Source organism: Adiantum capillus-veneris, chromosome 19, assembly GCF_014529385.1.
Source record: "Adiantum capillus-veneris isolate H3 chromosome 19, ASM1452938v2, whole genome shotgun sequence".
In the NCBI taxonomy this organism is placed as follows: Eukaryota; Viridiplantae; Streptophyta; class Polypodiopsida; order Polypodiales; family Pteridaceae; genus Adiantum; species Adiantum capillus-veneris.
The window spans coordinates 122,050,871-122,075,341 of NC_140949.1; the positions used below are offsets into that span (position 1 = coordinate 122,050,871).

The 24,471-nt window shown below is 44.1% G+C and overlaps 1 protein-coding gene across 1 annotated transcript in view; it reads right to left on the reverse strand.

Moving 5' to 3' along the window:
* Positions 1 to 8,302: 8,302 nt before the first annotated feature.
* The window catches only part of LOC147434770 (NADH-ubiquinone oxidoreductase-like protein), a 62,155-nt gene continuing 45,986 nt past the window's right edge, over positions 8,303 to 24,471 (reverse strand). The window contains exons 2-3 of the mRNA XM_086491197.1: positions 8,669 to 8,753; positions 8,303 to 8,578 (exon numbers count right to left, since the gene is read on the reverse strand). Of these exons, the coding sequence (XP_086347323.1) occupies positions 8,466 to 8,578; positions 8,669 to 8,753 (198 nt within the window). The 3' untranslated portion in view covers positions 8,303 to 8,465. The remainder of the gene's footprint in view (positions 8,579 to 8,668; positions 8,754 to 24,471) is intronic.

The window sequence follows — 24,471 nt, forward strand, 5'->3', positions numbered from 1 at the left end:
TGAACAAAGGAGTATCAGGCAAATGAACTCCTTTATAGTTCGTAGGTGGTGGCAAATCGGCAATGGCTTTAATCTTACTCTCATCTGTGGATATCCCGTTCTTGGACACTATATGCCCATAAATCTTTGAACTCCTTTATAGTTCGTAGGTGGTGGCAAATCGGCAATGGCTTTAATCTTACTCTCATCTGTGGATATCCCGTTCTTGGACACTATATGCCCTAGAATGACTCCATGCTTAACCCAAAATTGGCATTTGAAAGGGTTCAATGAGATGCGATAAAATCTGCACCTTTCAAATATTTTTCGTAGATATAACAAATGCTTCTCCCAAGAAGAATAAACACAAAGGTCGTCTAGGAAAGCTTCACAAAACTCCCTTAGAAATTCTTTAAACGCAGTGTTTATTAATCGTTGGAATGTAGCAGGGGCATTCGTTAAGACAAAAGCCATAACACGAAATGCAAACACTCCAAACTCTGTGATAAAAGCAGTTTTAACTTGGTCCTCTAATGCAATTGTGATTTGATTGTAACCAGAGTACCCATCTAAAAAGCTATAAGCTTCCTTGCCCCCAACTCTTTCAAGCACATGTTCTGAATATGGCAAGGGATAATGATCTCTCCTAGTGGCTGCATTAACTTTCTTGAGGTCCACGCACACTCTTAGTTTCCCATTCTTTTTTGGCACAATGACTATTGGAGAAACCCATTCTGAGTGCTCAATAGGGTATATGAATCCACATTGGATAAGTTTTTCAATCTCCTCTTGTACAATTTTGGCGTACTTAGGATTCATTGGATAGGGTCGTTGCTGGACAGGTTTAGCAGTGTTGATCATGGGAATTGTATGTTGCACCATAGAAGGTGGAACGCCCTTCATGTCATGATATGTCCAAGCAAAGATATCCTTGTATTCCTTGAGGAGCTTCTTAAGTACAGCCTCTGCAGTTTCGGTAAGGTCTTGAGCAATAAAGACTGGTTTAGACTCCTCACCTGGTTCTGCTAATTCTATCTCTTTAACTACCGCTGGACCATCATAGACTCCACTGCTTCCATTGGTAGGTATTCGTTGGGCTTTGGCATACACAACCTTTCGCTCCCCCGTGGTATAAGATTTAAAATGTTCAGGAGCCGTATGTAAGTCAGCAGGCTCTTGTCCGGACGGAGACCTACTTTTAGTTCTGCCTCCTTTTGTTGTTGTGCTAACTCTCGGTTTTGACGTCTTCTTATAGTTCGGCTCAATTTCGGCTCTGTAACCTCCAATTGAGCGAGGTCAATGGGTTGCGGGCTGCACCACATGACACTCTAGAGATGTTCACCCCAATTGTCTACTAGCTTTCGATGAGCATCACATGCCCCTAGATAGCTAAGCCATTCTGCAGTAGATCTTTCCTTGTTTATCCTAGCTCTCACATTTGCTCGATATCGTCGTCTCTTATATGACCTTTGTTTCTTGTTAAGGTTTTGATTTTGGTAAATGTTTGAACTCGACTCTCTTGATAGGTCTTCGCTTGTATCTTCTTTACTCTCATATAAATTATCATAGATGGTCGTACTAGACCTTGAGTGTTCAGTTTCTATACTTGGCTGACTCGATGTTTCCTTAGGTTCTGAATCCATTTCTCCCTAAGATTCCGTTTCTGATGTGTATTGGCTTGAAGCCTTTGAGGAATCATCGGTTTCACTCTCAGGTAGGTGTGCCTCTTTCTTATCATCGGATGTTACATGCACTACACCTAACATGTTTATTGGTGCAATGTGTGGTATCTCTTCCCCATCTGGTGTTACCCAGGTTGTTCCTCTAGCTCCCCATGTATCTATAGTTGCCGCTAGGTGTACCCAATCGACATTGTCTGACTCAGCCATTTCGGGTAGGATATCCATATAAGGAGAGTTCTCCCCAATATCCGTGTCTTCGTTACACGTGTAACAATACTGTAATGGAGCTGAGTGAATTTTTGTGTCTGATCGATTATCAATGATGAATTTATTTCCTAGAGGATGCGTTCGACCACTTAAAAGATCAACTCGAATGACAGAGTCTTGGAACTGTAAGTAGACGTGGTTTTTGGACCAGTCATGCACCATTTTTGCTTCCCTCATGAATGGACGCCCTAAGATCATCTCAAATGACATAGGATGCTTGGAAAAATCCATAACAATGAAAGTTTGCCTTACCTTGTGTCCCAAGATCTTGATTTTGAGATCCTTTAACATTCCAATAGGCGTAACAATAGATCCATTAGCCATTTTTACCACTACGCTTGTGGCTTCAAGGTGAGGTCGCCCCATAGACTCCCAACAACTCTTTGTCACCATGCTGACTCCCGCACCACCGTCAAGGACTCCCTTTACAGTTAATCCTTTAGTAGTGATTGGTAGAGTAGCATTAGATTTATCACCTTCAAAGTATTGCCCCAACTTGTTAACGGGTACTTCAATTACAGATTTATGTCCCGCTAGGTCAGATGGTGGTGCTAAATGTTCCTCATCATTCATTACCGAGTCAGGTTTGTTCATACGTGCAAACTGTGGTAATCCGGCCTGTAATTCTCCATTGAGGAAGGCTCGAAGAGCTGAGACTAGCTCGGGGTCTTTATATAGTTTGGACATGATGGTAGTTCTAACTTCTGAAGACATGAAATCCATCAATTTGGCAACATTTAATGGCATCTTGTGGGACGTAGGACCCTGACAAGAGAATGGTGAAGATGGAATCTCCACTTCCTCAAGGGGGTCGGGCATTCCCTCACCAAACATTCTCTCTAGTAGGAAAGGTGTGTGTCCACTTTCAGATGTCTTACCCTCACTCTCTTCCCGAATGATACTGGGTATAGCTAACGGCCTGTAGTTCTTGTGAGGTTGAACTTGTGTGGGAAACACCGTGTCCGACATCTGGATATGTTTGGGTTCAGGTTCTAATGTTCGTTGAGTTTCTTCCACCAAACCCCTCAGTTGTTGGACTCGTTCAATTTCCACTGTTGGGTTTGGATAGGTTCCAATCTTTCTCTTGCAATCCTCATTTTTCGTCTCTCGTGGCTTATCTTGGGGGTTCGCAACTGGGTGGTTTAACTTTGAATACTCTTTTGGTGTTCGTCGTAATTCCCTCTCGTGATCCTCCTCACTGGCTTTTTTCTTTGTAGTAACAGTTTTGGTCTCCGTGGTCTCTATCGAATCTGAGTCATCCTCAGGGTCATTCATATACACGGGATCCTCTCCTGTCCCTATGTTAGTCTTTGAACTAGGTTTTGAGCTAGAAGCATTAAGGGATTTCTTTCTTCGTGTTTTCTTCTTTCTCGCTCGGCCAATGGATGCAACATCTCTCTCTTCGAGGATGTAATTTTGCTTTTGGAGCATCGACCGTGTGAGTGCATTCACTGGTGCTATGTTTATAGTTGGTGGTGTCCCATCAACAATCTCTATTATGTTCAATGGTGTGATTTTCGGTGCGTTTGGATTGTTAGGACACTGTGCGATCAAATGATCTATGCCACAACGATTACAAGTGAGTATTGGCATTGCCAATGCACTCCCTTGACTTGTTTGCATTAGTGCGGCATTCTTTTGCATTCTAATGGGGCACTCAGCTACTCGATGTGGTCCACCACATTCGTAGCACTGAAGAGGTGGTCTCTTGGTAAAACTATTAATGTTTTGGCCTCTTGCTGCTAGCGCAGTAGCTTGATATACCAGTTTGATTTGTCCCCAATGGTCTTTCATATAGTACATGGGACACTCCTCAAGCATGTCGACTCCATAGGTGATACTAGAGTCTATGTCCTCTTCGCAATCTACATAAGTACTAGATGACTCGCAACCTATTTGGTTCATAGGTGTAACTCTTGGATGAGGGGGTTGCGGTCCTAGCACTGGAGGTGGAAACGGTGTGGTTTGGACCACATTTTGGGTTCTAGGGACCATGTGCTGTAATGGCAACTGTTGCTCCATGGGTGGGGTAGGCATCAATGCAGGAACTCGAGGTGAGTCTGCCCAAGCTATAGGCGGTCTATTTTCCATGATGCATTTAAGCATTAGGCAATCCTTCGCTTGATGGCCATACCTACCACACGCGTTACAAGTCCCGTTAAACTTTAGTCCGAAAGTAGGGCATTCACTCGTAGTATGTGGGCCCAAGCAAATTGAGCACCATTGTTGCTCCCTTCTTGGATACATATGAGTGTTTTGTGGAGCACGATTACCCCTAAGGCTTTCTTGGATGGCCTTTGTGAGATTTGCCAAAGTCATCTCAAATATCGTTTGCTCTTTCACGATTGGCTTTATCTTCATTGGCTCATGCCCTGATGCTTGCGAGCTACTAGACTTGGGCTCGGCAGACACTCTTTCTCCTGCAATCATTAAATTATCCTCCAATTGGATTGCATTCATGGTGACTGCTTCCCAAGTAGTGATACCTCTAATGACTAGGCCATTATAAATACTTTCATGTCGTAGTCCCCTAATGAATCTATCGAGCAATTGGTTGTTGTTGAATCGCTCGTTTGGATTGCATGGAGAATTCAAATTCTTTAAGCGACTAATGAAGTCTCTCACGGATTCACCTTCTTCTCGTTGGGCTTTCTGGAGCTGAGAGGCTACACCCCAAAGTACTCCCTCTCGTATGTATTCTTTTAAGAACAGTCTCCTAAGAGTAGAGTAGATTGTTTTCTCTTCTACTCTTAAGGTTCTATACCAATCTCCAGCCTTTCCGCTTAGGGTCAAACTCAAAGCCTTACACTTATGTAGCTCATTGTGCTCTTCCAAGGAATCGCACACATGTTCAAAGACTTCCATATGCTTTCTAGCATCTCCGTCTCCACTGAATTTCTGTGTGAGCTTAGCTACTTGAACTGCCTTGCTCCTAGGCTCTCTATCAGGTGCACTACGCATGTTTTCCGCAATAGAGCGACCGATAGTTTGAGCAAATGCTGCCAAATCTCCTATTTGAGCAGGTATAATGGATGTATGTACTCCTGGAACCACATGTGAGATGGGAGTTGGCCTTGGCCTTGGCATACGCGTGGCTCTTGGGTCCCAAATTTCGTATGGTGGTGTACCAGACGGTGGTCCAAAGTTTACAGGCATGGCCCTAGGCATAGGGGGTGCCTGATATGGCATGTTATTATTAAATGGCATGGCTCCACTTGTATAAGAGCTTGGATAATTCCATTGTGGATTGTAAGCTCTTGGAATAATCGGAGGTGTAGGAGCTACATGAGGCTGAGGTACGACAGGTGCACATGATTGATACATACATGTAGGTATAGTTGGGGGCACTGTGCTACTAGGCATCGGCGCAGTGTTAACAAATGAACTCCATGGTGTACTTCTTGTCATGCTCACCACTGGGATATGCATGGTAGCCGTAGTGTCATTAAGAGAAAGATGAGCTAGATATGAGAAGGTAAAGCTGCCACTTGTGGGCTTAGATTGTACTGAGATTCCTGGCGAAACAACATATGGAGGATCAATGGGGCTCACTGAGGGAGTCTCCATTTGCGACTGGGTTGGTTGGTTGGCCTTTCCCGTATCCAAGAATCTCATTAGGCCTGTTGAAGGCATGTTGATCCCTGTGTTCTGTCTTTCTAACTCTACAATCCTATGGAGGATATCACAGACTTTCTGTTGTTGCTCATCTATGCTAGTAGCACCCGTTGTGGATTGTAGAACATCTAACCAACCCACATGATAGGTATGTCCTGAGTACCGATCAGTTAAAGCTTCTGCTTCTAGGTCATACTCCCAATTTTCGTTTAGGAATATCCCATCTAGGCCTGGCGTGCTAGAGGTTTCCCTTGAAGTGGAAGCATTATTGCTCCCCATAGCTTGCCCCTCCGTGACGACCGCGCGTGGTTTTGGTGACCCTTTCTTGGCCACACACACTATCACCTACCTAATCTCCTAGTCAACAGCTCACAGCTCACTACCTTATCTACTTCCTAACAGTGCTGCTAACCACTAATTAATCTACTAACTAATCTGTTAACTGCTTACTGACAGTGAGCTAACTGTCCACCTACTTCCTCTCTCACTACCTTACTGTGCAAAGACTGTGTGCATGCAAACCTTGATAGAAAACTGTGTACAGATTGTGTGTAAACAGAAATTGCTAATTGCCTTCCTACTTATTCATTCACTGCAAACAAACTAACGACTACTAATTGTGCAAAAACTGTGTGCAAACAGAAAACACAACATTATACAGAAATCACAAAACTTGCAGACAATACAAAAATTAACAACTTACAGAAAAACAACTCATTCCTCTTTCTCTTCCTCTTCTTTCCTACTACAAACAACTCATAGGAGAAGCAAAAAGTGCCTCTTAAGCTTAGTGCAGGGCGATTCCCCGACATCGGCGTCAAAAATGTGCGCTCCTTGCCGCACTGTCGAAGCAAAGGACTTGCCAATACACCGTGTGCGAGCCACAAATGGCTCCACGCACACAACAAGACTAATCTAGCAAGCTCAAGAGAGCAAAGGGTGTATCACTCACCGCTCTACGCTCGCTTTCGTGGTGGATTCCTCGTCGCGATGAAGAAAAAGCTGCAGTCGTGCCGCGCTCAACCGCTTCGCCGCCGTCGTGTTTTCGTAATGCTCGATCGCACACACACTCTCCCTCTCTCTCTCTTTCACACATACACACACACACAAGGAGGTGAAGAAGAAGAAGATGGAAATGGAGATGGAACAAGAGCACTCTTCTATTGCACAAATGAGAGAATAAGTGAATTTTAGATTTAGTTGGTTTTTATATGAGCTCACCCCATTTACACTTGGACGCCCATGCTTAGCCAACTAATCCCTTGAATGTCCCAGTTAGAGTGCGCCTCTCATCGGCGATCACTCTTACCCTTTTCTTATTGGTCCGACAAGCCCGGTACCTGACTCTACCAAATACATAATACACGTTCGTCGTAAGTGATGGGATGTCCGTGAACCGTGAAGGTTAACATCGTTCATCACTATGTTGTACACTTTTTTTAATGTATATTAAATCATATCAAGCATAACTTTCTCGACAACATATATATAGCAAGGCCACCAAGCAAGACTAGTTTGTGATGGTAGAGCCATTTTTGGGGTGTTGATGGAGAACATGTTTCACATATTCTATGTCATTAGGTTAGCATGTTTCCTCAACAATGCCACTCACATAAAGCAAGAATAGATTATTGTAGCTAATAAATATAATCAATTTTAATGGATTATTGTAGCTTTTTTGAGTGTAACTTTAACATCTAATTTAAATCCATGCAAGAATAAAATGCTCAGTCTTGTGTGGAGAAGATTACATTTGTTGATTGGATTCCTTCTCTCTCTCTCTCTTTCTCTCTTTCTTTATCCCTACACTGGCACTCAACTTTGCTTGTGCATACACACTCTCTCATAGTGGTTGCTTTGATAATTGTTGGTTTGCTACAATTGAGAATAGCTCTATTGTTGTAAAAAATGTCCCCTTTTATTGGACCCATGTGATACTCTTAGAGATAAATAAGTGGGAGCCCAAGAAGTTCAAGAAGTAGCTAATATTTAGAAGGAATAAGCACCTCCCCTTGTGAGCCCTCTGGCGTGTTGGTTTTGTTTAAAAAAGGACAGGAGCCTCAAGGGTTGGCAAGATAGGACCCATCCTCAAAGAAGTCCGACATAAACACATTTAAGTAGCACTATTTAGTTGAAAAAACATATTAAATGGTACTACTGGCGGTGGAAAAACCCCTGAGATAATCATACATAGAGGTTTAAGTTACAAAGAGAAATGAAAAAATTAGAGATCATGGTACTCCAGAGCTGCATGATAAGCCAGTACTAGAAGGCCGCCCACACTAGCCTTACTCAGACCGCACATAGCATCCTACACCAAGTCAGAAGCCTCCACAATAGCCTCCAAATCTACATCAGAAACGCGTTTGTGTGGACCAGAGGTGTGTGGTAAGTGCAAGAGTAGGCGAGGAAGACAAAGAGGAGCTGGGGGGTCACGGGTAGATATGTTGTCGCAAGGTCAGTAGATAGCAGACATAGGAGCATCAATGAGCTTGCACGCAAGCAGAGAGAGGTGTGGCAGCTCATCGTTGGCTCAGATTTCTTTCCCATTCTCTCTCTCTCTCTCTCTCTTCCATTAAACAAATAGCCAGGAATGGTGATTGGCAATGCTTCTGCTCAACCTCCTTCAATGTGCTTACCACAAGAAAAGCAAGCTTTTGCTCAGTACTTGCCAGCCATTCAACCTTTCTTGGTTGCAAGCTCACAAACGAAATTACAACAGAGCCAGCCCAATCAAGAACTCAAGTAGCCACACCATAAGCACAGGCAATGACCTTATAATATTGATAGCAATTATTTGTACAGAAAAGTTCAGATCATCTTTCACTGATAGAAACACCTGTGAAAAAATAAGGCAATGCTGCTTGCTCACCTAAAGTAACACTCCATAGTCTTTTGCAGAAGCAAGATTCTCATGCTCTTTTAATGATGATCATGATGGGATTGTACATATCGCAGACCGCAATATTTGCAGACATTAGGTTCTCCAGAATCCAAAGAGATGTATTCCACTGGATGACCGAGTAGGTGGTGTCCTGAACAAAGATAAAGTAGACCTCAGATTATCGAAAGTTATTGAAAGTTAAAAACAGTACCTGCTTGTTTCAGCTTACACTTTTACTTACCTCCATCACAAGCCACGACTCGTCCTTCGACGGCTATCGGTGGTATCTCATTGATATATTCCATTGGAGACTTATTGTTCAGATTCTGAAATAAATAGAGAAAGATCACTTGAGAAGATATCTATGAAACTTACCTACGTTTCTTTCACCGACCAATGAGGAGTTAAATTGACACTGTATGATCTTCCTTCAGATATGATCAGATATGGCTGCTGGAAACATGGCAAAAAGATCTGAGCTAATGGAATATTGATCTCTCCATTCGCAGATTTTATTTGATGTCCTTTCAAGAGAAAGCAAAAGGGTGAAGGGGGCCTTAAAGTCTCTAGACATCAGAATGGGTGCCTTGCAGTGTCCAGCCAAAGCCAACAAACTAAAACCATCTACTCTCCCAAAAGCCAGCGCTCAAAAAGCAACCAGCGCTTTTCACGGAAATCCGTTCTGCCACGTCAACATGCTGTCAGTGCATTTCGCGGGCCTGTCCGTACAGTCTGCCACGTCAACATTTGTCAACATAAAACACGGGCTGTGTAGAAAGTGTGTCGTGCTCTCTACAATGGGTGCTCCTCAGTGCAGTATGCGTGAAACCTCACTCCAACAGAAAAAAAACATCACACAGCAATGGAGCAACAGCTCAAATCACAACTGCAGACTCATAATTCACTGGAACTAAAGAGCTCATAGAACCATACAGTCTTTGGTTGGCACCACACTCAGCTCCAAGCCCAAGACTCACAAGTACAATGGGGGTGTCGAGGCTCCAATGTGTAGGGAGGGTGCAGGTGTGTGGTGCTGGACTCAAGACAAGACACTATACTAGACTTGTCACAATTGTGACTATGTTACAATATTAAATCTACTCCTAGTTGCAGATATGCGAAGTGCCATGCCAAAGAGGACCCCTACGCTTGGATGGTCGCGACACTTCGCCCAAAAGATGTGCCTCTTTGCCAAAAGCCACACTCCTTCAACGATTGGTCACACCCCTTCGCTCTACAGGTGTGACTCTTCGCCCAATGGTTGCAGCTCTTCACTGAAAATATGTGTCTTTACGTCTAAAGTCATGTCTCTTCACCATGAGACATGCCTTCACTAGTGACTTTTCGTCTCCTATATAAGGAGCTGTCACGTGCACATTTAACCATATGTGTACGTAGACAAGCTGCTTCATGACATGGCACTTTTGTGAGTCTGCTTGCAGACCGTGCATGTCCAGACACTTGGAGTAGATGCATATCCTCTGGTTGCACACAGCATGATCATCAGATTTCCATCAGAACCCATCAGGAGCATTTTTACAGTGCTTAGACCTAATTTCCCTATTTTTGACAATTTTCACTTATTATTTTTGAGTGACTTTTGTTGGGAACTGGGTAGGGCAATTTGACTAGGTGAATATATAAGCAAACCTAGCGCTAGCATTCCACAGCAGAAGAGGCAACAGGAGCACTTGCTCAACATGCAACTTCTCAGCAGGACCCCCAAGATGCTCTAGCGTTTTTGGCAACACAACAGAGACACTGGCGTTTTTGCATCATCAGACCAGCCTTGGCGTTTTTGCATGGCAGATCAACCTCGGCGACCACAAGACACAGCAGATAGCAGATTTCAACAAGATCATTTTCAGCCCTAGCATTAGCAGATTCCCACAACAGATAGCAGATTTCCCTGCAAGATCATTTTGAGCCCTAGCGTTTTTGCAGATCTTCGCGACGGAATCAGCCCTAGACTCAGCGTTTTCAGTTTTCAGGAGATAAAGATTTGCAGTTTTCAGCCATTAGTATCTTCAGATTTCAGCCCGTCTCGTCGTCGTCCTCATCGTCGGCAAGTCCAAGCATTTGTAGAGATTTGTGCAATCATAAGTAGACCGCTCTCACCATAGAGAGTGGGGCCTTCGGAGGAGGGTTTGACAACGTTCTGGTGTCGTATTCTTCTCTCTCTATCTCTCAATCTCAGCACCTTCATTCATAGTGTTCACCACTTTGTTTGTGTCCATTGCACTCTCTCACTAAAGGAACGGAAGGCTCTCCCTTGCGTAAGTAAAAGGAACCCTTGAGCACAGTTCGGAGCACTCATCTTGAGCAAAGTTAACATTCACTTCCGTTACACCTTACAGAAGCCTACTGTACTCAGTTTTCAAGCATTCATTCAATCAATCAAACACACATTCAGTCTCTTCTGTCTCAGTTTGATCTAAGTATGAAGTTTTAAGTCTTAAATATAGGATTAGCACCACTAATCCTCACAGTGGTATCAGAGCAAAATTTTTCCCAGGACCCTAAGGTTGTGAGCCTCTCACCCTCGCCGCTACCCTCTGCCCCCCTTCTTGGAGTTGTATGGCAGCAGAAGAACGATGGCAGCCGCAAGCATGCAGGCATGAGATAACTCACATCTAGTTCTATTCTCCTCTTACTGCAATAGATAGCAGACAGATGTGTGTGTGCGGATGTACCAATGAACAAGTAACGTTGGTGATTCGTTATGTGCCTTTTTGCTGCCGACTTGCTTCTGTGCTTGCACCCTTTCCCGGCGCACTCCCATGCTCGCACCCGTTCCCGGCGGCGTGCCTTTTCAATGTGCGCATCCCTTCGTTGGGATTTTCTGAAGCCTCTTCGCGCGCTGGCTGGCTGCCCCTTCGTCAAATATTAAACGCTGGCTGTTGTATGTAATCAACCCAACAGCGCACAAACTTTATAAAATTAGGCAAAGGGTTTGTTTATTATAAAAATGGCCGGTCAGCCCCAATTTTTTTAACACCATGTGAACACACCTTTTAAATGACCACATTAAACTTACGTAAAGTCTAAAACAAAATGATGACCAACCAGCGTACTCAGTTTACACACGACCCTCCTGCCTCTCCCTTTGGTGCCGGTTTGGTGTGCACACTCTGCACGCAAGACATTTCTCCTTCATGGCCGACGAATTCTTCAAGGTGCAAATCCCTTACCTTTCATATATAGAGAAAATATGCGTGTTCTCCCGAAAAATCCTACCACATCCGAAGCAATAAATATTCCGGATACTCTTGAATCTGAAGTCATCATAATTTTAGATTCCCTGACTCCAGAGCCCGAACCCGTTTCTGAACATAGTCTCCGCTCCAGAGTACCCATCCCCGAACCTGTTCCCGAACCAAAACCTACATCTGTTCGAGAGTTCCCTTTGAGGCGTAACCATGCCGAATTCTCAAAACGGAGGTGGTCAATCTGACGACGCCCTTACTCTTATCAAGGAACAGATGGCCACACTCTCCGCAAGTCTCGCATCACTACACACTCGCTTGGACCAGATGCAGACACAAAACAATTCTCGGAGTCGTCCTACGACTTCTTAGACAACATATGCTGCTTCTCCACCACCTTCTTCCGAAGCTTCAATGGACGAACAAAATGAACCAGAACCAACTGAAGAGGTAGACAATCGTGAACTTCAATTGCTTTATGAATTTTTTAATGCTGCACAGAAGAAGCTGCTTGATGTTAAATTGCCGGAACCGTATAATGGTCGTCGCGACAAGCGCGTGCTGGAACAATGGCTATTCAAAATGGAGGTCTACTTGTCCAACACGGATTTAGTAGAAAGTAAAAAAGTTGCACTTACTAGTTCTCTTCTCAAGGATACAACATTTCTTTGGTGGCAACGACGGGTTGCTGATGGTAAACACACACCTTCTTGGGACAAATTCCGGCATCCTGTTCACAAGGCGTTCAAGCCTGCCAATGCGGATTTTCATGCTTGGTCCTCTCTTCGCCGCCTGAGTCAAAAAGGTTCCTTCTGTAACAGACTTGGACACTCCAAGTCAAGATTCTACCGCGACACGACAGGAATTTACTTCAAAATAGTTCACTATTCACAATTGATTCGACACGCCCTGGCAAAGTTCCGTGGCTAGAGATATTGGCCCCCAAGACTGGCGCCCCTTTTGGTATTTCTTTTTGTATTAATCTGCAACTCAAAGTACAAGGGAGTGGGAGGCTCTCACTCTCAGACTCTGCGTCCAGATGCTCTAAGAAGTGGGAGGACTGCCCACACTTACAAAAGTTTTACAAGAGATGCCAAAAGCAGAGCCCCAGAAGCTGTAAATCAAAAGCCTTGTAAAAATTTAGCAACTTTTCTCTCACAAGGCTTGCTAAAATAAAGCAATGGTAAAAATAAAGCTTTCTCTCTCTCTTGCGTAGAGCGTAGCCCAAAAAGCTGCATGTTGCTTTTACGTAGACTTTTTCGTACAGCTGTTGTAGAATGCGGGCGTCCGCAGACTCCGCCATGTCAGCAGTTTCAGCGCCGTACAGGCCATGCCACGTCAGCAATTCAGCGACATACAAGCCATGCAACGTCAACAGTTCAGCGCCATTTCCGGAAGCTGGCCAAATCGGGGAGGGTGTGTGTGTATCTGTTGGGCATGCCACGTCACTGGATTGTGACATACCCCCTCTTGAAAGCATTATAATCGCCCTAGATTACGCCTGCAAAACAGACAGAAGCCATAAACTGTCTTACCAGACACTGACAGTTAATACCGACGCACTAGGAACACACATCTAGCACATGTACCAATCAACAGTCACATCACTTGACATCACAAGACATCACATGACAAATCACATTCAACATTCATTCGGATCTCAGACCATGATTTATCGGCAACGTATTTAGCAATCGCATCTAGATTCAGTTGGGACCTCACAGATGCTCGATTGACTAATCCTAATTGCAACCATGTCTAACGAGATCTTTCAGACCAAAATGCTGCAGTCATTTCGTCTATCAGTTCCTGCACTTAAACAAGTCAAGAACAAATCAGTATCATATTATCGGGAATTCCAGTTCATAAAGTCATACAGCAGAATACTACCAGCTCACAGTATCCCTGAAACTCAAAGAGACATCATTGACTTTAATATCAAAAATCGAGGCAATCTGTTGACAAAGGAGCAAAGCAACTCCCCTCTTGTGCATACCCGCTGCATCGATTCGGTCCAAGTTGAGTTCGGGGTTTCATTTAGAATAGACTATGCTAATCCAAATGCTTCAAGGTAAAGATTCACAATCTGAGGAGTATCTGCTAGGTCCTCCTCCTCCATCCACTTCGCATCCAATGCAGGATAGTTTTTGAATTTAACCAAGAACCACCTTATCACTTTACCCTTAACCTTTTTGTCTTTATGTGCCAATATCTGTTCTGGAACAAATCTCCTCGTTTTCTTCCACTTTGGGTTGCTCATCAGGCTCCCCATCTTCGGGCACATCGCCTTTAAAAGGCTTCAAGAGACTCACATGAAAAGCATTGTGAATTCTCCAAGTATCGGACAGCTTCAGTCTAAAGGAGACATCATTTATCTTTTTAGAATTTGGAAAGGTCCGTAGTATCGCATACTAAGCTTTGGAAAAAGCCTCTCCTTTCCCTTTTTCTTTCTCAAGCATGCCTTCTCAAAACGTAAGAGCACCCAATTTGTTCTCCTTCAATTTCAAATCGCGACGATGACAATCTGTTGCCTTTTTCTGTCTTTCTTGAGATTTCTGCAAAGCCTCGCGGACCTTGGCAAAAGCCGTGTCCAAGTTACACGTGTACTCATCGGCTTCAAAAATCTTATCTTTCGTGCTTAGGAAGGGTGGAACCTTCGTAGCACCTTCAATAATCTCAAATGGCGTCTTCCCCGTCGAAGAGTGTATCGTGTTATTGTAGGCAAATTCCACCAAAGGTAAATACTTTTCACATTGAGTCTTCTGATCCGAGATGTAAGACTTCAATAGATCTAGTACCACTCAATTGGCAATCTCTGATTGCCTGTAAGTCTGCGGGTGGAACAATGACCAGAACTGCAACCGCGTGCCAATGTTCTTCCAAATTGCCTTCCAAAACAAACTCATAAATCTGGGGTGCCCTGTCGGAGATCATCGTCTCAGGCATGCCATGTAATTTGAAAATCTGGGCCACAAACAATCTCGCTAAGTGATCCGGCTTGACTGTTTTCTTCAATGGAATGAAATGAGGCTGCTTGCTAAATCTGTCAATAACAGTCCAAAGACCATCGTGACCACTCTGTGTTCTCAAGAGATCAAAAATGAAATCCATTGCAATACTTTCCCAGGGGCGGGTGGGTATGGATAAAGGCTGTAACAATCCCTGTGCTTTATGCCTGTCAAACTTGACCTTCTGGCATACCAAGCAACTGCGTACAAAATCGTCCACTTCCTTCTTGAGTCTCGGGCAAAAGAAGTATCTCTCTACACCTTTCAAGGTGGTAACAATGCCACGGTGACACGTAAAAGGTCGACAGTGGCATTCGGTCATAACCTTTTCCCTCAATGGCTGTGTAACGCACAACATTGTTTTCCTCATCAAGTAGCCATCCCGAATGGAATATCCCGCTACTATCTCCCCATTCCGTATCCCAGTGAAAATATCTGCAAAATCTGTATCCGTGGCATACTGGTCGACCATAACCTCAAAGCTCCTATGATGTATCGCAGAAATAGCTAGAACCAATGGCTCCGAGACAAAGCATTCGCCACCAAATTCTTCTGTCCCTGCACGTGGACAATCTAGAAGTGAAACTGTGACAAGATGTTCGCCCACCGCATCTACTTTTCCGATAGCTGGTTCTGTGACAAGAAGTAGTGTAAACTCTGATGGTCTGTGTAGACAGTAAAATCCGCTCCGAGTAGGTAATGCCGCCACTGAGCAAGAGCATGGATAACTGCCAAAAGCTCTCTCTCATAAATCTGTGCTGTCAATTCTGGCATTGAGAACAATTGGCTCTTGTAGGCAATGACATGGCCTTCTTGCATTAAGACCGCACCCAGACTACGACCACAAGCATCCCAATATACTGCGAATGACTTCTGCAAATCCGGCAAAGTCAAAACTAATCCTGTAGTCAATTTCTCTTTCAATGTCTGATACCACTCTAACAGACTTGGACACTCCAAGTCAAGATTCTACCGTAACACGACAGGATTTTACTTCAAAACAGTTCACAATTCACAATTGATTTGACATGGCCCGGCGGAGTTTCGTGCCTAGAGATATTGGCCCCAAAAACTGGCACCCCTTTCGGTATTTCTTTTTGTATTAATCTGCAACTCAAAGTACAAGGGAATGGGAGGCTCTCACTCTCAGACTCTACGTCCAGATGCTCTACGAAGTGGGAGGCCTACCCACACTTATAAAAGTTTTCAAGGGATGCCAAAAGCAGCCCCAAAAGCTGTAAATCAAAAGCCTTGTAAAAATAAAGCAACTTTTCTCTCACAAGGCTTACTAAAATAAAGCAATGGTAAAAATAAACCTGCACGCTGCTTTTGCGTAGACTTTTCCGTACTTGTAGAATGCGGGCGTCCGTATACTCAGCCACGTCAACAATTCAACACCATTTCCGGGAGCTGGCCAAATCGGGTAGGGTATGTGTGTGTTGTTGGGTTAAAGGCCTAAATAACCCCTTTTTGTACATTTTTATACTTTGAACCTGGACACATTTTTTTAAAGTCACTTATAATAAAAGTGGGAAAACCCAAAACTCGCTTATTAAGTTTTCCCAAAAAATGTGAGCTCTCTCTCTCCTTGCTTCGATCTCTAGCGCTAGCTCTCTGCTGCTCTGTGCCTCCAGCTTCTTGCCCCAATCCTGCACTACATCGCGACACGCACCTACTGGTACCTTCTGCTTCGCGCTTGCAACTGGTATCAGAGCCCTAGGGTTTCAAAACAACCCTGTGCAGTCTGCTCGACAGCGAGTTAAATTTGCTTTCCCGCGTTCAAATTTCGCTTTTATCGCGAAGCCCCTTGTTTCTGGGGTCAAGAAGGTCACCAAAACTGCCAAAAGCCCAAAACAGGTTGTTTTTAGGTCAAAATAGATGATTTACAGGTTATTACGGGTCAAAACAACAATACGCAGGTGTACCAAAGTTGTGGGATCACATGTATTGATGTTTGTCATGAAAGTTGAGTAAAAAGATGAGTACACGCGCTTGAAATTGCACATTTCAGCTGAAATTTCAGATTTGGACAGTTTCATGTAAAGAAACTGTGGCTCTTTGTATGCAAAGTCTTGTGGTTGCTACTATTTGCTGAAATTTTCAGCCTTTTGCATCTCCTTAGTATACACACTTGTGGTTGAATTAAGATGGCTTCTTTCTCTTCCACATCTGACACTAAAAGTTTGATGGAAATCAAACGGTTCGATGGTCAAGGCTTCGATGTTTGGCAAGAATGCATGCAAGATATCCTTTTCTTAAAGGATTGTGAAGATACATTGGAGCAGAATAAGCCACCAGGTTTGTCTGACGAAGAGTGGACCAGGTTAAATAAGAAGGCTATGGCCTACATCAAAATGGCTATCAATGATGACATTTTGACAGACATCAAGCGTTTGGACTCTGCTTATGCAATATGGCAAAAGCTAAAGTCCAATTATGAAAACACCACGCCTGTGAACCAGGTGCATTTGATGCGAAAGTTAGTGAATATGCAGCTTGATGACTCGAAGTCAGCTTCTGAGCATTTGAGTGCTTTTAAAGGTGTGTTGAGTCAATTACAGGACAGTGGGGGCTTCAGCAATTCAATGATAAGCTGAAAGCTATTTTCTTGCTTATGACATTGCCAGATACTTGGGAAACTTTGGTTGATTCCTTAAGCAACAGTCCCACCCTAACTTATGACGGTGTGAGAGGGTCTATTCTCAATGAAGAGATTAGACGCAAGTCTAGTGGGGAAGGTGGCAGTTCTGCCTGCAATGCAAGAGGTAGAAATCAAAAGCGTGATGCGGACAACAGGACGCAAAATAGAAGTAAGAGCAAGACAAAAGATAAGGATGTCCCTTGTTATCAATGTGACACATAGGGTCACAGGAAACCTGATTGCAGGTATTTCAAGAAAGAACAGGAAAGGAAGAAGGAAACGCAAGAAAAGAAGAAGAAAGATGAGAAAAAAGGGGAAAAATCAACAGGTGATTCCTCCAGGGATGCTAAGAATGCAAATGTATCCTCTAGTGTGGTCATTGAGGAGCTGTCAGACGTTGACGAAATCTTGGTTACGGCTTCATGCCCCTCAGATTTGGTTGATAGCTAATGTAGAAGACATTCTTATCTCGAAGAAAGATGTCACGTGACACATCCAACCCTATGTGTCCGTGGACAAGCTACAGCATGATCAGGGTTCAGTTCAGTCAAGTCAGTCTAAAATTAGAAGTGATCTAGCACTTTTGTGAGTCTATTCGTAGACCGTGCATGCCCAGTCACTTAGTGTAGATGCATATCCTCTGGTTGCACACAACATGATCATCAGTATTCCCATCAGAATCCATTAGAATCAGTTAGAGGATTTTTTTCAGTACATTTAGCCTATTTTTGACATTTTTCACTTATTAATTTAAGAGCCTTCCCAACAAAAGTAGATAGGGCAAATTTGGTAAGTTAATATATAAACAAACCCAAGTTAGCACTCAATGGGAGAAGAGGCAGCAGGAGCACATGCTCAACAGACACCTTCTCAATAGAACCCCCCCAAGAGACCTAGCGTTTTTGGACCAGATCAGCCAGCGATTTGCACTTGCAGATTCCGGCAGCAGAACATCAGAGCAGCCTAGCGTTTTGCATTTGCAAGACAACCGGCATCAGAATTGCAGATTTTCAGCCCTAGCGTTTTGCAGATTCTCCGCGAGACGGAAAGTCAAGGACCATCAGCGTTTTCAGTTTTCAGCAGTTAGCACCCGCAGATCAAGTCCCGAACCTCGCAGATCTCACCTTCCCGCAGCAGTTCCTCACCGCACAGTCAGTTTCCACCAGGTTTACAGTTTCAGCCCGGAAAACGCAGATTTCAGCATCTGCGTTTTCAGCGCGTCGTCGTCGCATCGTTGTCATTGACATCGTCACCGACATAGAGTCAGAATTCAGCAGATAGAAGATTAGCAGATTTCAGTCCATAGCGTTTTTGGACAGCAGTAGAAAGATTGCAGATTTCAGCCCTTAGTCGACTTCGTCATCACCGTCGACATAGCCTAGACTTGCATCAGTCTCATGCATACCATTTGTACCAGATTGTGCAATCATTAGACCACTCTCGCCGGCGAGAGTGGGGCCTTCGGAGGAGGGTTTCACAACGTCTCTGGTGTCGTATCTCTCTTCTCTCTCTATCTCTCAATCTCATACACTTGCACGCACAGTGTCCATTCACTTTGTTTGTGATCATAGCATTCTCTCATTAAGAACGGAAGGCTCTCCCTTCCAATGAACGAAAAGGAACCTTGAGCACAGTTCGGAGCACTCATCTTGAGCAAAGCGCAACATTCATTCCGCTGCACCTAACATTGGCATCAGAGCTTTGGCAGGGTTCTGTATCACTCAAGGAAAGAACCACAAGAATCACAAGAATTTTTTTTGCTTGTTGAGGTCGCATGAACCCAAATTCGCTTGGGCGTGTCGATTCCTAATCGTGTTTTTTGAAGAGTGACAAGAATCCCAGGAAAGAAGGGCTTGTCCAGCCTCCCCTTGTGTCTCTTTTCTCTCATTGAGAGCGGACCGTGCACTTAGCGGCCGGCCAATCGACGTGAGGTGGAAAAAAGCAACCTTGGTGTGAGCGCAAGGCTGCCAAGGGGTGCGCCCACGGAAAGGAGTAGAACTCGGGTGAAGAGAAGATCCTTCTCAAACGCGGTTTGCAAGCGAAAGAAAACCTCAAGAACCTCAAGAACCTCAAGAACTTAAGAACCCAAGACCTGCAAGAACCCAAGTTCCTCGTGGACTTAAGAACCAAGACTCCCAAGAACCCAAGTTCCTCGTGAACTTAAGAACCCAAAACCACAAGAACCCACGACTTCAGTGGATGGTCATCACTCGAAGCGGAATGGATACTTCGCTTGGAGGTGATGAGCATGAGAGAGGCGAAGAAGAATTTTCCCCACCAGGAGGTTTTTCTGACCCTTCCTCATCTACGCCAAGAATTGTACTAACTCCTATGGAGGAGTTGGACCAGATGTTTATGGAAAGGAAGTTAGAACGCGAAGCAAGAAGAGCAGAAAGAAAAGCAGAAATGGAGCGCGAACACCAAGAAAGAACGGTAGCCATAGCGCGTGCACGCGAGCAAGCACGCTTGGAAGCCAAAGAACGACAAGCCAAATTGGATAGTGAGCGCGCAGAAAGACAAGCAGAGAACAAAGCAAGACAAGAACAGAGCGACCGACAAAACAAAGAGTTCTGGCGACTCTATTCTCAAGTTCAAGCACAGATGCAAGAGATTTGGGGATAGGAGACTCTCTCAGTCTCTTCTTCTCCAAAGCATGACACACAAGATTTGCATGATTCTGAGAAGCATGATGATTTGAATGATGATGATAAGCATGATGATTTGGATGACAATGACAAGCATGATGATTTGCATGATCAAGATGTGATTTCTCACGAGCATGATGAGTTGCATGAAGAAGATGTGATTGTTCACAAGGATGATGTGTTAGTTGATGCTTTTTCTAGCGAAGCTAACCTCGTTGCAAATTCGAGCAATCACGAAGAAGCGATCTTGGCTCTCGAGCCTAGGTCCAAAGAACCTTCACAGGAAGTATTATGTGTTCGCATGATTGATACGCACGCATTGTTCGAGTGTTTCATTCGTGATCGGTTCCTATATTTTAGTCAACGTCTTTATGTGATCCCTTTTCCTAGGCATGACATATTGTTCGCTGAGCACGTTTCACTCATGAATGAGCACGGATGTATGCGGATTGTTCATGAAAAGCTGAAAAGTATGCATTCAAGGAAGGCACGTGCCATGTCTCTTCCTTGGCATGACACATTCGTAAAAAGAGCACATGAAAGTATGAGCACCAAGCATGGGGATTTCCGTTGTGAATTGCCACAGTTGATTGCTCTAGATCAAAAGAGAAAGATTCGATCTCATTGTTTGCGTGTGCGTGGTGAACGGGTTAGCATTCCATCTCTTTGTTCATCTACATTGCATGCATAGTCTTTGAGGAAGACAAGATTTTTTCCAGTCACTTTACATGGAATAGGTATGTTCATGGTTTTGTGTTGGAAATGGTTTTAGAAAATTTTTTCCATAGAAATTCTTGAAGAAGAAGGAAGCAGGACTCTAGACGAAGTTGAAGCATTGAAGGAGCCACAAAAGACTTTGTGTCGCTTTCGGTGCGGCCCAATGAAGCAAGCATTGCAGACCTTTATGAAGTTCAAGTACCGCACAACCAACACATCAGAGTGGGCCGGCGAAGAGTCCCTTCCAGAATTCCGGATGCTATTGGCGATCTCCCTCGACGCCATATAGTTCGATACCAGTACCTCACTTTGAAAAGGAGGGGATGTCACGTGACACATCTAACCCTATGTGTCTGTGGACAAGCTACAGCATGATCAGGGTTCAGTTCAGTCAAGTCAGTCTAGAATTAGAAGTGATCTGGCACTTTTGTGAGTCTATTCGTAGACCGTGCATGCCCAGTCACTTAGTGTAGATGCATATCCTCTGGTTGCACACAACATGATCATCAGTATTCCCATCAGAATCCATTAGAATCAGTTAGGGGATTTTTTCAGTGCATTTCGCCTATTTTCCCTATTTTTGACATTTTTCACTTATTAATTTAAGCGACTTCCCAACAAAAGTAGGTAGGGCATATTGGGTAAGTTAATATATAAGCAAACCCAAGTTAGCACACAATGGGAGAAGAGGAAGCAAGAGCACATGCTCAATAGGCACCTTCTCAGCAGAACCCCCCCAAGAGACCTAGCGTTTTTGGACCAAATCAGCCAGCGATTTGCACTTGCAGATTCCGGCGACAACGGAACATTAGAGCAGCCTAGCGTTTTGCATTTGCAAGACAACCGGCATCAGAATTGCAGATTTTCAGCCCTAGCGTTTTGCAGATTCTCCGCAACAGAAAGTCAAGGACCACCAGCGGTTTCAGTTTTCAGCAATTAGCACCCGCAGATCAAGTCCCGAACCTCGCAAATCTCACCTTCCCGCAGCAGTTCCTCGCCGCACGGTCGGTTTCCGCTAGGTTTACAATTTCAGCCCAGAAAACGCAGATTTCAGCATCTGCGTTTTCAGCGCGTCGTCGTCGCATCGTTGTCATCAACATCGTCACCGACATAGAGTCAGAATTCAACAGATAGAAGATTAGCAGATTTCAGCCCATAGCGTTTCTGGACAGCATTAGAAAGATTGCAAATTTCAGCCCTTAGTCGACTTCGTTATCACCGTTATCATCGTCGACATAGCCTAGACTTGCATCAGTGTCATGCATACCATTTGTACCAGATTGTGCAATCATTAGACCACTCTCGCCGACGAGAATGGGGCCTTTGGAGGAGGGTTTTACAGCGTCTCTGGTGTCGTATCTCTCTTCTCTCTCTATCTCTCAGTCTCATACACTTGCACGCACAGTGTCCATTCACTTTGTTTGTGATCATAGCATTCTCTCATTAAGAACGGAAGGCTCTCCCTTCCAATGAACGAAAAGGAACCTTGAGCACAGTTCGGAGCACTCATCTTGAGCAAAGCGCAACATTCATTCCGTTGCACCTAACAAAAGATGTCATTGATGCATTGCTCAATGCTAATGATGGCCTATCCGAGTCATGGATAGTGGATTCTGGTGCTTCATTCCATGTGACTCCATCTTTGGAGTGTTTTGCTACATATGCTGCACGCAATTATGGCAAGGTGTACCTTGGTGATAATTTTGCTTGCAATATTGAGGGAATGGGTACTATGGATTTGGCTCTTAACAACGGTCAAGAGCTTGTGTTGAATGATGTCAGGTTTGTACCAGGCATTAAGAAAAGTTTGCTATCTGTTGGCCAGTTAGATGCACGTGGTTATACTACCATCTTTGCTGGGGGTTCATGGAAGTTGCTTAAGGGCTCTATGCTTGTTGCAAAAGGGTCTAAAAGAGGTACTTTGTACTATCTTCGATGCAAAGCTTTGCCTGGCAAGTTTCTTGCTATTGCTGAAGTTGCTTCACACACGAAATTGTGGCATAAGAGACTTGGCCATATGAGCCAAAAGGGTATTGATGTGCTTTCCTCTCTGAAGAGGGTTGATGTAAAAGGCAAAAACTTGGATTTTTGTAACGATTGTCTTTATGGAAAGCAAAAGAAATCTTCTTATTACTCTGGTGTCTCTCGCAAAGCTAATCCTCTTGATCTGATTCACTCCGATGCATACACTATGCATGCTAAGTCTTTTGGTGGTGCATTGTATTTTGTTACATTCATTGATGACTGTCATAAGACGGACACCACGTGCCAATAGAAAAGAACAGACTTTTAACACTTCAATAACAACTGAACTGAAAGAGAGAGACGACCTGCGGCACGGAGTGGCGGAATTCCACCCCAGAGTATTGGCTTCAAACCTTGGCGCCCCTTTTGATATTTCTTTATATTGCATCAACACAATACAATCCGGTACTCCAGACTCTGCACCTTCTCTAGGAAGCATGCCAGAGAATGAGCCCTAGCCTCATATTTAAAGGCCCTTGGCCTAAAAAGCAGTTACAGTAAAAAGCCTTTAAAACTCAAAAGCTTCTGGTCCAAAAGCAAAGCCAAAATGCTGCCAACGTAAATCACGGAAATCCGTACAGCCTGCCACGTCATCAGCCAACGCAAAACGCGAAAATTTGTACAGCCTGTCACGTCATCATGCCAGCGCAATTTTTGAAAATCTGCCACGTTGCCCTTAGGGTTAGGGTTTTTGCAGTTTTAGGGTTAGGTTTTCCAGAATTAGGGTTGGCAGGTTTTAGGATTAGGCTTTCTAGCATTAGGGTTTCAGCAGTTAAGGTTTCTAGCAAAAATTAGGGTTTTGCCACGTCAACAGTTTGTTACATCTCCCCTTCTTGAAATAGAGTAATCGTCCACGATTACAGCATATCTGCAAAACAACTCAAGTTAGCTCAAAAACAATTCTGAGTGACATTCCGAGGGACAATCAGCTTGCTCTTTTTATCAAGGAGTTAGCTTCTCCTTTCTGCTCTTTTGATCAAGGAGTTAGCTTCTCCTTTCGGTTGTTTTGATCAAGGAGTTAGCTTCTCCTTTCGTCCAGATTGGAACTCTTGATATTCCGACGTAGTAAAATTAGCCATCACACCCAGACCGCACTGATCTTCCACGGGTGTCGATGCACTAAAATTACATACCCAAGCAATCTCATCCAATTAGGAATATTGAGAAATTGGCACATCACAATGCAACACAAATGCTCACATATGCATGTTACAAGACATAGAAACATAAAGCTGCCGATGAACACTCCTCCCACATAACCTAACAAGGTCCGGGCCAGGAGATATGCAACGACTCCCTCATCACTCCTCTCGCATAACCTAAAAAGGTCAGGGCCTGGAGATATAGAGGCCTTTTACAACCAAACGCCCCCCAGACCGCAGCCTGCGTCCTTTGGAGGTGCTGAGAGTAACCACTGCTCAGACTTCTTAATACTCCTCCGCATAACCATCCAGGTCCGGGCCAGGAGTCACAGCATACAACCAAACGCTCCCCAGGCATCGGCCTGCGTCGTTCCGAGGTTCAAACAATACCAAAACAGTATTTCTCACTTCTCCACCCGGGAGTAAAATCACCAATCATTGAAACCAGTATCAAACCAGCGTCAAACAATTCAAATCGGCACCAAGACACGTTCAAAATAGATACCATCCATTTCAAACAAAGTTTCAAACAATACTCTCTCAAACAAAGTTCAAAAGTATCTAACTATAAAACAACTAGAGAGTTCATTCAGGATTTTGTTCGGACAACCGAACTTTGAGGACGACTGGCTTGCCCTTCTGCATCACGGTGATGGTTCG